Genomic DNA, 12,041 nt, shown 5'->3' with positions numbered 1-12,041 from the left:
CGGTGACTTTGAATTGTTTAGGTTTTATTTTTTTTGTTTAATAAAAGAAATAACAAGTTTTTAAAAATTTCTCACACTTAAATTATATCATAGAGGTATGATATTTATATTTATGATTTAATTGGAAAAGAACACGCATAATTTTATGATTACTTATAACAAGTATGTTTAGGTTCTACATTCCAAAAGCAATTTTTTTTTTTTTTTTAACGGTAAAGTAAAACTAAAAAGTACAGTAAAAATAATCAATTAATTGTAATTTTTCCGATTTCACATATAAGGTTTACGGTTTCTGAATAAAGTAATACAGCCATTAATAACAACTTCTTTATTACCGGGTAATAAAAATAATACAAGTTTATACATAATTCTACTTCTATTCGCCTTACATTATATAAGAAGAAAATTAAGTTATTGTGGGTTTCTTCAACTTCAGTTCACACTCTATATATACCTTTCATCTTCATGTTCAGGTAATTTTTTGAGTTTCAGGTAACATTTGATACATTTCATTTCTTTGCTTTTGAACTCCTATTGTCTCATATTGTTTGTAACATATGTTAAACGTATATGTGTATTTCGAGGTTACACTTTTCTAAACAGTAAATATTTTACTCTGAAGATACAAGTTTCAATAAAAATTTGAGTTAAACCTACTTTTTCAACTAAATCTATTTTGATTTCGAAAACAAATAAACCTCCTAAACTAAGGAAAGCAACGTTATTTGTAATGATTCTGGTACGATTACTATGAAAACCACTTGCACTTGAGGCAGATGAAAACTGAGATTCCGAGGATAATAGTTGTGTACTTGAAGTAGTTGCGCACCTTCTTGCGCTTCCGCTCGGCCAGGATTTCGTTGAAGTCAATGAAAAGAGGATTCTGTGGGGGACTGAATGACCCAAGCTAAAAATACACAAATGAGTAATGTTTCGAATTTCAAACCATTTTAATTCAAAACTTACATATTTTACTGTTTTTGTTACTTGGTTGAGGACATCGCGATATCCCTGAATATTGCTCTTTATAGTGGCCAGCTGCGTCTCGTTAGGTTGCCCCATTTGGTTTTCTTCTTGGTTCTTCAATACAAATCGCAGTGACGCCTGAATAATGACCAAATGCTGCAGATGATTGGCAGCGATCATCAGAATTTCGTAGAAGCTAAATGGAAGTTTATTAATTACATCGAAAGGTAACACAAAAAACGCCAACCCCACTTGTCCATGTCCTTTTCCTTGACTCGAGCTATCGACGAGTTGCACCAGTGATGAAGATGGAAGCTACAGAGAAATAAGCCTTACATTGCGGTCATTTACCATAAAAATCCACTCACTCAAGAATGCCCTTCAATATTTTGTGACGGTATATGGGATACTCGATGCCCACCTTCTGGAGAGACTCCTCATCCATGACCAGGAACTCAGCCAGCGAGGTCCGTGCGATGGCAAAGTGCTGAACCATATTTCCCACATTGATGGACTGCAGTATGCCGTTCAGCTCCTGAAAATACTCCGGGCAGTCACTTTTCAGAAAGATGCGAGGAATGTGATCCCTAAGCGTGTTGTAGCCCAGGAAGTGGGTGGGCACCAGGTAGGTGGAGGCTGGACGCGGCAGGATCTCCAGCAGGTCGTAGTAGCCATGGCACTCGGCCACCTGGGTAGGCGTGTATCCCTTATTGTTAGCTATTGTGGCATTGACGCCTGCTTCCACGAGCAGCTTGACAATCTCCACGTGGTTTCTTTCGATGGCATAAAAGATGGACGTGCAGCCCTGATTGTCCACAGCATCGAAGCTGACGTCCTTGATCAGAAGGCGCACCACGCCGGTGAAGCCGTTCTGGCAGGCGAACATAAAAGGTGTCATTCCGTATTTGTCGGACACATTGACCACGGCACCGTGGCGCAGGAGTAGGCGCACCATTTTCTCCGCGACATACGGATCCTTACTACTGCAAGCCATCATCAATGGCATCACAGAGTCCAGCTGCCGGTTTACGTTTGCCTTTGCCTTCTCCACCAGCCACTCAACGATTTTGTAGTGTCCTTCGCGACAGGCGAGCATCAGTAAGTTCGGGCCTCCCTTCACGGTCTGGTCCACCTGGAAGACGAGCTTGTGCATCTCCTCCCGCATCGTCTGGAGATCTCCGTCGAGCACGGCATTGTAGAGCTTCTGCTCGGGATCCACATAGGGTGCGGGTTTTGAACGTTTCATCTGGGCAGGAAAAACAGAGGGGCACCTAAGGATTACTCCGAGTGAAGCAGTACCAAGGAGCACTCACATCGCCCGAGAAGTAGAAGCCATCGTAGCTGCTGTCCGAGTCGGAGTCCCGAGGAGGTCCGTAGTGACTCCGGCTGCTCATCTTTTGTGATTGGGTTTAGACAAGTGCAAACCAAGGAGTCCTAGCACATTGTTGTGGCCAAAAATCAGGAAAAACGCGAAAGGAAGAAAACAGCGAAGCAAAACAGAAGTAGGGTTGCAAAAGCTTCTTCCATCGATTGTTACCGATAAATCATTGGCGCGCTTTTTAAATAAACATACTTGTTTACAGAAGAATTTAAATTTATTTTTTAAGTTTTCCTACGTTTTACCTTTACATACATATAATATATTTTTTTAGTTAAAATTATCCAAAACATTTAGTATTTTTTCTAGTAGTTAGAAAACGAAGTCATTTTTATGGTTCTCAGTTGTAAGTTATCAAAAAACAATTCAATGCCTTAAAGAAGTGAAAGTTTTATTTTACAAGATTACGATTTAACATTGCATACATCTATATTTTGCTGTATTACTTCTTTTTATCCTTTTTGGCGTACCTCGGTCCACCGAAGCTCTTGCCCTTGTTGAACTTGTTCTTTCCCGCCTTGTTCGTAATCTTTACACTGCTGGCCTTTTTCTTGGCAGTAATCTTGGTCATCTTCTTGTGCCGATTTGCCTCGGATCTGGAAAATAAATTAATTAGAAATCCTATCAAAAAAGTTAATCAGCACCACTTACCTTAAACGCAGGGCTCCACCGCGACTGACATCAGTTAAATCGTTTGTAAATGCCGATTGGGCACCGCGCCGCTTGGGTTTGCTGTCGCCGGCTCCGCCTTTGTGCGATTCGGTGGCAGCTCCCAGTTTTCCTGGCCGCTTGCGCAGCTTGGCCATTTTGGCACGCACCAGCGACACCTTCTCGATTTCCTTCATAGCCCGCTCCTTGGCCAGCTGCTCGGGCGTCTTTTTCCGGGGCTCCTCTTTCTTCTTCTTGTTTCGCTTTGCCTCCAGCTCCTTAACTGGCGGTCCATCCTCACCGTCACCTCCGTACTCAGGCCGCTTGCGCTTTCCCGCTGCTTTGCCCTTTCCCTTTCCACCAGCTGGCTTCTCCTCGTCTCCGGTTGTCAAAGCTAGCCGATCCTTCTCCGCCTCGCGCTGCTGCTTGGTCTGGAACCAACCACGTCGCTCGTTGGACTGGCCTAGCAGCTTGCGCTCCGTTTTGGAAAGCTGTTGCTCCGTTTTGGCTAGCTGTCGTTCAGCCTGTTCCTCATCCAGAATGTTTTCTATTTTGGAGCTCAAATTAATAGCTGAAAACTAGATTTATCTTTATAGAAATACTCACGGATCTCTGGCTCAAGGCTCGTAAGTTTGTTGCGGTATTTCTCAATGATCTCTGGCGGAATAATACGATTCTTGATAGTACTCTCGGCGTTCTTGATAATGTCCTTAACGATTTTACGCTCCTTTTCGCCGGCCAGGGAGACTGAGATACCAGCACGTCCCGCTCGAGCGGTACGACCCACTCGATGGATGTAGTGCTCTGTGGTGATGGGCATTACAAAGTTGATGACCGTCTTTACGCCCACAATATCCAGACCACGGGCTGCTACATCAGTGGCGATCAAAACATCAATCTGTTCCTCCTTGAACTTCTTGAGCGACTCCAGACGTTGTTGCTGGGTAAGATTCCCGTGCAATTCGCCAGCTCGCACGCCCAGAAGACCGAGCAAAATGTGTAGTCGATGGGCCTGCTTCTTGGTTTGTACAAACACCATGCAATGGTCGTGGAACGTTCGGCAAATCAAACTAGCCAGGATGGGCTCCCGGTCGCCCTCCTTATCCTCTCGTATGCGGATGAACTCCTGTCGCAAGTTAAATGCCACCTGCTGGTTGTTGTTTACAAACACCTTCACAGGTTTATCCAGCGAAACGGCAGCCAGATCCTTGACCTGCTCGCTCATTGTGGCAGAGAACAACATGGTCTGCCGAGTCTTGCAACAAGAGTTGATGATCTCCTTCATTTGCTCCGCGAAGTACTCGTCCAGCATACGATCGGCCTCGTCCAGAATAAGAACCTGTTAAAGATTTAATATGTTATTCAATAAGACAAAAACACGTGCGATAAAAATGTGTATAACTTAAGGGTCAGCTTGCTTTTGCCGCGCAGAAACAAGAACCAGATTGTCCTCATAGCTCGAGAAAGAGCTCAGAGCGCAAGGATGGAGATTCATCACAGATATTGTAAATTAGCTCACTGCTCTGTGGTTTACTCACCTCAATAGAGTCCAAGGTAAAGCTAGGAGTGTTTTTGATGTGATCAATGAGACGTCCAGGTGTAGCAATCACAATGTCTGGATTTTGGCGCAGTACCGCCTCCTGGGCCTTCACATCCAAACCACCGATGGCCAGACCAACATCTATGCTGGTGAACTGGCACAACTGCTTGGACACCTGGTAGACCTGGGCTCCCAGCTCACGGGTGGGCACCAGAACCAGTACCCTGGTGATGGCCTTGTTGTTCAGAGGGCGATAAAGCAGACGTTCTAGGGTTGGCAGCATGTAAGCTGCAGTTTTGCCTGTTCCCGTGGCGGCACATCCACAGATATCGCGACCCAGAAGGGCCACCGGGATGGTAGACGCCTGGATGGGCGTGGGATAGATGTAGCCCAGGACTCCGATGGCACGCATCAAGGGACGCGAAAGGTTCATTTGGTAGAAAGAGGTGATCTGTTCGTTGGCCTCCACAGTGTCGTCGAACTGCATCTTTTCGCCCTCCTCCTCCTCATCCTCCTCGCCGGCTTTTTTTTTCTTATTCTTCGACTGTTTCTTCTCCCTCAGCCGTAGGTTATCATGCTTCAGTTCGTCCTCTGAAAGATCTATCTCGCTCCCATCGCTCTGCTCCGCGGCCACTGCGTCAGCGCCGCCTCTCTTTTGCAGCCGGGCTGCGATCTTGTCGTCGGTCTTTGTGCGCGCCTTCCTCTTCACATACTTCATCAAGTCGTCCCAGGTGTCCTGGTTGTACTCCTTCACCGAGGACACGAACTCGAAACCTTTCTCGAACTCCGTCACCTTCTTGTGTCTTAGTTTGGTGGGTTGGTACTGTGCAAAACCTCGAAAGTCAGTTTGGATTTGGGTATAACTCTACGACTTGCCTACCTCCACCTCCGCATCGGAGTCCTCCGACAAGTTCTCCACCTCGGCATCGTCCTCGATAGTACCTATCAAGTCTACGTTCTTGGTTGCACCCATTTTCAGCTAAAAACAATTGAAAAACTCCAGCGCGTGTTTACAATTTAAAACACACGTGTGGCTCGCTAGCGATGGGATAAACAGTTGGAAAATTATCGTCCACTAATATCGATATCATTCGATGAGATGTTGAATATAAATTTAATTTAAGGCAAAGACTTTTATTTCACAATAAAAACATGTTTATTTTTGTGTATAACAATTGTTCCAAATAGTAAAGATGTGTGGAACACTTATTCCCCTTTTATTCTTAATTTTTTTAATATATTTTTAGCAATCGAAATATCGATTCACTGCGTGCCGGCAAAATAGCTCCCATCTCCAATTCCACTCGCTCAGCTGTTCTACCAATTTTGTTATGAAATTTATTTGAGTTCCGCGTAGAAAATGCTGCGTTTTCTGACGAGGACAAAAGCCTTTAGGTGAGTTTTTAAAATCTCGAAAACACAAGTAAGCACATGTAATAATCTGCTGTTTGCGCAGGCAATTGATGCCAGCGACAGGTGCAACTCCACCAGCATCCCGCTTCTATGCGAAAAATCAGGGAGCAGCCAGCCAGAAATCGGAGGAGGACGTGGTCAGCAATGAGCCCATTAAGTTCTTCGGCAGCCAGGCGGCCACTTGGCGGGCCAAGGACACCCGGAGCGGAGGAAGCGATGAGTCGCTGTGGTACCAGCCCTACGTGATCTCCGCAAGCTTGGCCGTATTCCTCCTGTATTTCTGTGCCCTGCGAGAGGAGAGCGACATAGATCTGCGGCTGGAAGGCAACTTGTACGACCATGTCAGCGGCCTGGAAGAGGTGCAACTCACGGTCAACTACAAGTACAACAAAGAGCACGGACTGGACACCAAGGAGCAGGAGAATCGGCTCAGGGAACTGGGCATCGATCTGGGCCAGTTGGACGCCAAATTGGCCGCCCAGTAGTTTTAGAGTTGCCTAATTGTACGTGTTTTGTTTCGTTAGTGAGCAAGTTGGCTAAAATTCATCATTTTTGGCACTTGATAAATAACTATAAAAGTGCAGAGCTTTGTAGAAAAATATTGTGGTAGAAAGCACTGGATATTCATAATGCTATAATTTTTAACAATTGTACGTCATCGGGAGCAATAATTTTCGGACATCAATAGATTGCTGGAGACTCTACATGGGTACTCATTTGTTGCATTCTAAACAATATATTAATAAACTTCCCGAATGATGAACAGCATAATGAAAAATCTGGACCAGAAACGATGGTCAAAAAGTATAGACTTTACTTAGGCCTTGCGGCTTATACAACAAGCGGAAAAAAACGGGCTGTCCATAAAATAATGTTCTATCAATAAATCAACAATTATTAAGTTCATTCTTTTTTATTTGTATTTAATAATTGTTGATTTATTAATAGAACATTATAGTCAGCTTATGGCTTGCAAACTTAAAGTTCCCCTTGCCACACCTGATAGACTAGACCTCTAAACTCTAAACTCTGAGAATCGTACCAATAGCATTATAATTATTTTTCTTTTTTTAGTTCTAAATGCCACCTTTTGAGTGATATAAAGTCGTCGATCACCGGAGTGCTTCACAGCCCTGTTTTAAGTGGTCATTCATTTATTCAATTGCTTATGAATTAATTTGACTAGCTTGTTCAATCGCTTATTTTAGGCCGCATATTTAAGGCAAAAAATGCTGATTGCGTCGCGCCTAAATGTGCAAATGCGTTAAATTGAATAATACGTTAGTTGCACTGAAACCAGCTTAGTGATCTAGGATGTAGTTTCCGATTTTCGTGCAGACATCCCATTGAACAATAGCCGTAGTTTAGCATGTACGTAAAAAGGGTAAGTAACATATTCTAACAATTGCAGGTATAAGAAATTGCATTTTCTAGAACCGGTGATTTATGCATGTACATTGTACAGTAAGGCGGAACGTATTTGCACAGGCAATATTAAGGTACCACTCACTCAGGCACGCTTGCAATGTTCGCATTTTAAATTTATTGAAATAAATCGCGATTGGGTAGTTTGCTCATTGGTGTCAACGTTTTTCACTCAAAGCTTATTTTCATGTAGATTGCAAGCAAGCCAAACAAACCAAAAGCCTCTACATTTCGGTTAATTTGTGGAATCCGTCTTACGAATGCTTCGCAAATTTTCTGCGTTGACGACTTTAATCTCAAGCTTTAGGTATACACTTCGGATGTTTGGATAGAACGTATCCTTCAGCAACATTCCCTAATCGTTATGAGCAAAAAAAAGTTTTCTTCGGCAGCCGGGGCCTGTCCCAGAAATCGGAATCTTGCCATATAGAATCTACTAGTTTCCCAAATTTTAATCTTAAATAAGTTAAATTGGTAATTACTCAGCAACTTTATGATGGTGGTATTAAATAAGTTGTGATTCATTTTCAAAGAAAGCTTAATATCATTGCAAAGCGACTACATCCTAAAATAAAAATTTGTATTTTTAAATTACCCAAATTGCCCACCAAAATGTTTTACATTTACACCAAGGCAGGGGGTAGTATGATTTCAGTCAGAGCTAGGCGACACAGTGAACGTGTTATATCATATAACTCCAAATAGAATGATAAATAACATAGCTTAGCTCTGCGTTTTTGAAATATTACATTCTGCTCTTTAGAACTTTTTTCTATATTTCAGAAAGTAGTAGAATTCAAATAACAGTTTTGTTATTTTCCACCCATTGTATACTCCGGTAAAGGTATTTTTACGTTTTTTATCTTTCCTTTTTGTTAGGTTCGAGAATTAGATACTATTGGACCACCTTAATGTACATATGAGGTATAATACAAATAACACGTTATTTCGAATCAGCCAAATATACTTTTTCAGTTTTGTGAGCTCCTACTTAAGGTTAATCCGAATATATTGCAGCTGGTGACGCCCATTCCGGGGGACTGCAGCGAACTAGGTCTGGGACTCAGCGACGGGGATCGAATACTGACCTCCCAGGTTCATGTGTTCATTCATAGTGCAGCCTCCGTCCGCTTTGTGGAGCCCCTCCATAAGGCCGTAAACACTAATACACGTTCGAGTCCCTTGTGTATGTCTCCATGGCTTTCTCCAGCTGCCCTTTGGATCACATCGGGGAGCGCTTCTATCCGGAGCGATTGAAATGCCCGGCGGCCAAGGTGCTTGAACTAAACGAGTCCTTGAGCACTGAGCTGTTGGACAAGATTGCTCCGTCTTTGATGGGAGAATTTCAAGGTCCTGGCCGAGGACGTTCCTATCTGCATTTTTCGACCTGCCATTAGTAAGCGAATGTTTGCATATACACACGCCTTAGAGTACTTTTTTATAAGTTAATATCCAAATAAAACTACGATGTTAAAATGATTTGTGTAGTTAGCACGGTCACCTCCTAGGCTTTTAAAAGCCCATGCCAACCGAGACTAATACAAAATTTGCAGTTTTGGGCAACTATAAGGAACCAATGTCGGGATGCACTGGAAATAGTCCGCTTTTTGTATGTCACTTCCCAGGCGAGTGACTACTGGCCAACGTGGCTTTGGCTTGCGGATGGCAAGTGGCCAAGTGTGGTAGATCTATCTCAAGACCAGCGGTAAGGAATCCGCCACCCATTTACACTTTCGCATCGGACAAATCGAATCCTATTACCTTCGAAGAAGCAGTTAATATGTCCCTCAAGTACAAGACAATACCTCCAATCATAAAAAATAAAAAAAAAAAGATTTTTGAAAAAAAATTTTTGCAGTTACTTTTATTTTTGTTTGGAGAATCTTTTTGAATCAAGAAATTTAAGTTTTCAAGACAGGGAAAACTAGTGTACATATAGAGTCAATCAGGACGCATTTATGTACCTAAGTTATTTAATTTAATAAAATAAAGCAGACTTTTGTGAAATTTCGTACGAATTTTCAATAATTTAATAAAAAAAAAAACAGACATTTTTAGCAAAAACCGAGTTTTTACTGTCAGGCTCTGTATAAAAAAGCTTTACAAAAAATTTGGTTTTCCGGAATTTTTAAACCTTTTAAACCAAATGATTTATACTATGTTGCCCATGACGTTCACCGCAAGCCCTCTTTTTTCAAAGCGGCGATCAAGACTGACTACCACGCTCCTATTACTTAATATTTTTAGACTAACATACAAACATCAAGAACCCCAAAGTTCCTAACAATTTGACATAAATTTCACGAAAATATGACATATTTGGCAATCCGACAATTCGAGTAACGGCTTTCATAAATGCTTTAAACGGTTTAATTGTTCATTTTAAATCGAAAATGTTTTTTAAAAGAAATTATTTGCGTCACGCCTTGGATTTTTATATCTTGTTTTCAATTACCAAAACCGTTTGATTTTATAGTATGCGGAAAAGCGAATTTGAATTATCTTGCTAGGTTTTGTAAAACTGTCATCACTCAGTGTGACCAAACTGCACTCCATCTGGTTATCGCCCCCAGCTGATTGCTATCGATAGGAACAGCTGAGTTCCGCCCGCAGGTGTGCACACATTGTGATTCCGATAAGAAACTCGCAGGAAAAGTAGAAAAGGGAAACTGATCGCGACCATATATCCATTATCTGTGTGTTTCATGCGCACGTCCGCTGACACGCAGCTGGCTCCACCCCCAAAAGCAGATTCCAGTGGAAGGCGAGAGACTCCAGCAGCATGGTGAGTAGACAAAGAAGCCATATCGCGCACTGGCCCCCGCCCATCGGAACCGCCTGATTTGCATCCCATCACGCCTTTTCAGAGCTACGATGACGACGACTATCCGGCGGACACGTTCCCCAAGGACTTCGGGTACCGGGCGTACAACCAGGATGGCCTGGAACTGGAGCCCAATGCAACGGGCAACAGCGAGACAAAACCGCGCATTCTCCTAATGGGAATGCGGAGGTCCGGCAAGAGCTCCATCCAGAAGGTGGTCTTTCACAAGATGTCGCCGAACGAGACCCTCTTTTTGGAGTCCACCAGCAAGATCGTGAAGGACGACATCAACAACTCAAGTTTCGTGCAGTTCCAGATATGGGACTTCCCCGGCCAGATAGACTTTTTCGAGCCGACCTTTGATTCCGACATGATCTTCGGCGGCTGTGGCGCCCTAGTCTTTGTCATCGACGCAAAGGATGACTACAACGAGGCGCTGACCAAGTTCAAGAACACAGTACTGCAGGCCTACAAGGTCAACCAGCGCATCAAGTTCGAGGTTTTCATACACAAGGTAATATCCGTGATTTAAGCGCTTATCGGCGCTGATAACCCAGTGACACCTGCTCTTTCCCAGGTGGATGGCATCAGCGACGACTCGAAAATGGAGTCGCAGCGGGATATCCACCAGAGGTCTTCGGATGACCTCAGCGAGGCTGGCCTCAATCAGATCCACCTGAGCTTCCATCTGACCTCCATATACGATCACTCGATCTTCGAGGCATTCTCCAAGGTGGTGCAAAAGCTGATTCCCCAGCTGCCCACGCTGGAGAACCTGTTGAACATCTTTATACCAGTATGTTGAGCTGTTTTTCGGGTTATAAACTACCTATCTAATCCCTCAACCCTTGCAGAACTCTGGCATCGAAAAGGCTTTTCTCTTCGATGTGGTCTCCAAGATATACATAGCCACGGACTCCTCGCCCGTTGACATGCAGACCTACGAGCTCTGCTGCGACATGATTGACGTGGTCATAGATTTGTCCAGCATATACAGGCAAGCCTTTTTGTTTCCTAAACTTACTGGATTTTCATAGTCGGATTTTCGCTGCAGCTCCGAGGAAACCGCCTTTGACAGCGGAAGCTCTAGTCTCATCAAGCTGAACAACAACACGATACTCTACCTGCGGGAGGTGAACAAGTTCCTGGCACTGGTCTGCATCCTGCGCGAGGAGAACTTTAACCGACAGGGCGTGATCGACTACAACTTCATCTGCTTCCGGGACGCCATCAGCGAGGTGTTCGAGCTTCGGCTGAAGCGCCAAAAGCAGCTGGAGAACAACGACCAGGACGACGACGACCTGGTTGACGAGCAGACCCTGCTTCGCCATGGCCATGACGCAGCTGGGATGTCGCGAGCGCAGCAGATCAATTAGGCGCACTCCATCGCCCGGCGGCGAGCCCCATTTATTTCCCCCTACGCTACCTTCTCTGTGGACACTTCGATTCCAATTTGTACGTTCTCTTTCGTTATATCTGCTGTTACTTTTGTCTACTGATACTTTTAGTCGCCACTCTCACAGAGCAGCGTAACAAATTGCCCAGCGGTTGAAATTAATGATAATACTACCAATAAATATGTCTATTTTTAAATACGAACGGGGTTGTTCCTGACAATATCGTTTTTTATCGTTCAAATTGTGGGTTCGTCATCCAGTGACTTCAATCTGGAATCATTGCACTATTTCGCTAATAGGTTAAGTATTTCATTCTGTCAACGTAAAACGACGTAAAGCACGTATTGCATAATTGTAAGTAACTAAACTATATTTAAAACGTACTGAAATAGTAAAGCGAGGATTTAAAACTGGTTTTTAAAATTATTCATGACCCGCCAAATTGAGCTG

The 12,041-nt window shown here is 43.5% G+C and overlaps 4 protein-coding genes across 4 annotated transcripts; 2 read left to right on the top strand and 2 right to left on the bottom strand.

Annotated features, from left to right (window-relative positions):
* Nucleotides 1–313: 313 nt before the first annotated feature.
* Nucleotides 314–2,483, bottom strand: LOC108029784 (uncharacterized). Its single transcript, XM_017102294.3, has 5 exons — nucleotides 2,280–2,483; nucleotides 1,335–2,212; nucleotides 1,219–1,281; nucleotides 967–1,162; nucleotides 314–907 (listed from the first exon to the last, which is right to left on the bottom strand). Exons 1-5 carry the CDS (start codon nucleotides 2,358–2,360, stop codon nucleotides 749–751), a joined length of 1,377 nt encoding a protein of 458 aa, XP_016957783.1. The 5' UTR covers nucleotides 2,361–2,483; the 3' UTR covers nucleotides 314–748.
* Nucleotides 2,484–2,714: 231 nt separating this feature from the next.
* LOC108029757 (probable ATP-dependent RNA helicase DDX27) lies at nucleotides 2,715–5,574 on the bottom strand. Its single transcript, XM_017102257.3, has 5 exons — nucleotides 5,413–5,574; nucleotides 4,531–5,355; nucleotides 3,599–4,331; nucleotides 2,996–3,539; nucleotides 2,715–2,940 (listed from the first exon to the last, which is right to left on the bottom strand). The coding sequence occupies exons 1-5, from the start codon at nucleotides 5,503–5,505 to the stop codon at nucleotides 2,787–2,789; spliced, it is 2,349 nt and encodes a 782-aa protein (XP_016957746.1). The 5' UTR covers nucleotides 5,506–5,574; the 3' UTR covers nucleotides 2,715–2,786.
* A 219-nt stretch (nucleotides 5,575–5,793) lies between these two features.
* On the top strand, nucleotides 5,794–6,851 carry LOC108029809 (uncharacterized). Its single transcript, XM_017102327.3, has 2 exons — nucleotides 5,794–5,927; nucleotides 5,989–6,851. Exons 1-2 carry the CDS (start codon nucleotides 5,893–5,895, stop codon nucleotides 6,428–6,430), a joined length of 477 nt encoding a protein of 158 aa, XP_016957816.1. The 5' UTR covers nucleotides 5,794–5,892; the 3' UTR covers nucleotides 6,431–6,851.
* Nucleotides 6,852–9,966: 3,115 nt separating this feature from the next.
* LOC108029796 (ras-related GTP-binding protein C) lies at nucleotides 9,967–11,793 on the top strand. Its single transcript, XM_017102310.3, has 5 exons — nucleotides 9,967–10,155; nucleotides 10,238–10,708; nucleotides 10,772–10,990; nucleotides 11,049–11,191; nucleotides 11,249–11,793. Exons 1-5 carry the CDS (start codon nucleotides 10,153–10,155, stop codon nucleotides 11,568–11,570), a joined length of 1,158 nt encoding a protein of 385 aa, XP_016957799.1. The 5' UTR covers nucleotides 9,967–10,152; the 3' UTR covers nucleotides 11,571–11,793.
* Nucleotides 11,794–12,041: the final 248 nt, after the last annotated feature.

The sequence above is a fragment of the Drosophila biarmipes genome, chromosome 2R (genome assembly GCF_025231255.1).
Source record: "Drosophila biarmipes strain raj3 chromosome 2R, RU_DBia_V1.1, whole genome shotgun sequence".
Classification (NCBI taxonomy): Eukaryota; Metazoa; Arthropoda; class Insecta; order Diptera; family Drosophilidae; genus Drosophila; species Drosophila biarmipes.
This window is presented reverse-complemented; position numbering and strand designations above follow the sequence as displayed.

Coding starts and splice junctions, on each gene's coding strand:
- LOC108029784 (XM_017102294.3), bottom strand. CDS start 2,360: ATGAGCAGCCGGAGTCACTACGGACCTCCTCGGGACTCCGACTCGGAC. Junction 1,163..1,218: donor AAGGAAAAGGACATGGACAA/GTGGGGTTGGCG, acceptor ACTTCCATTTAG/CTTCTACGAAATTCTGATGA. Junction 908..966: donor TAACAAAAACAGTAAAATAT/GTAAGTTTTGAA, acceptor GTGTATTTTTAG/CTTGGGTCATTCAGTCCCCC.
- LOC108029757 (XM_017102257.3), bottom strand. CDS start 5,505: ATGGGTGCAACCAAGAACGTAGACTTGATAGGTACTATCGAGGACGAT. Junction 5,356..5,412: donor ACTCCGATGCGGAGGTGGAG/GTAGGCAAGTCG, acceptor GGTTTTGCACAG/TACCAACCCACCAAACTAAG. Junction 3,540..3,598: donor GAGCCTTGAGCCAGAGATCC/GTGAGTATTTCT, acceptor GCTCCAAAATAG/AAAACATTCTGGATGAGGAA.
- LOC108029809 (XM_017102327.3), top strand. CDS start 5,893: ATGCTGCGTTTTCTGACGAGGACAAAAGCCTTTAG. Junction 5,928..5,988: donor ACGAGGACAAAAGCCTTTAG/GTGAGTTTTTAA, acceptor CTGTTTGCGCAG/GCAATTGATGCCAGCGACAG.
- LOC108029796 (XM_017102310.3), top strand. Junction 10,991..11,048: donor TGTTGAACATCTTTATACCA/GTATGTTGAGCT, acceptor CAACCCTTGCAG/AACTCTGGCATCGAAAAGGC. Junction 11,192..11,248: donor GATTTGTCCAGCATATACAG/GCAAGCCTTTTT, acceptor TTTTCGCTGCAG/CTCCGAGGAAACCGCCTTTG.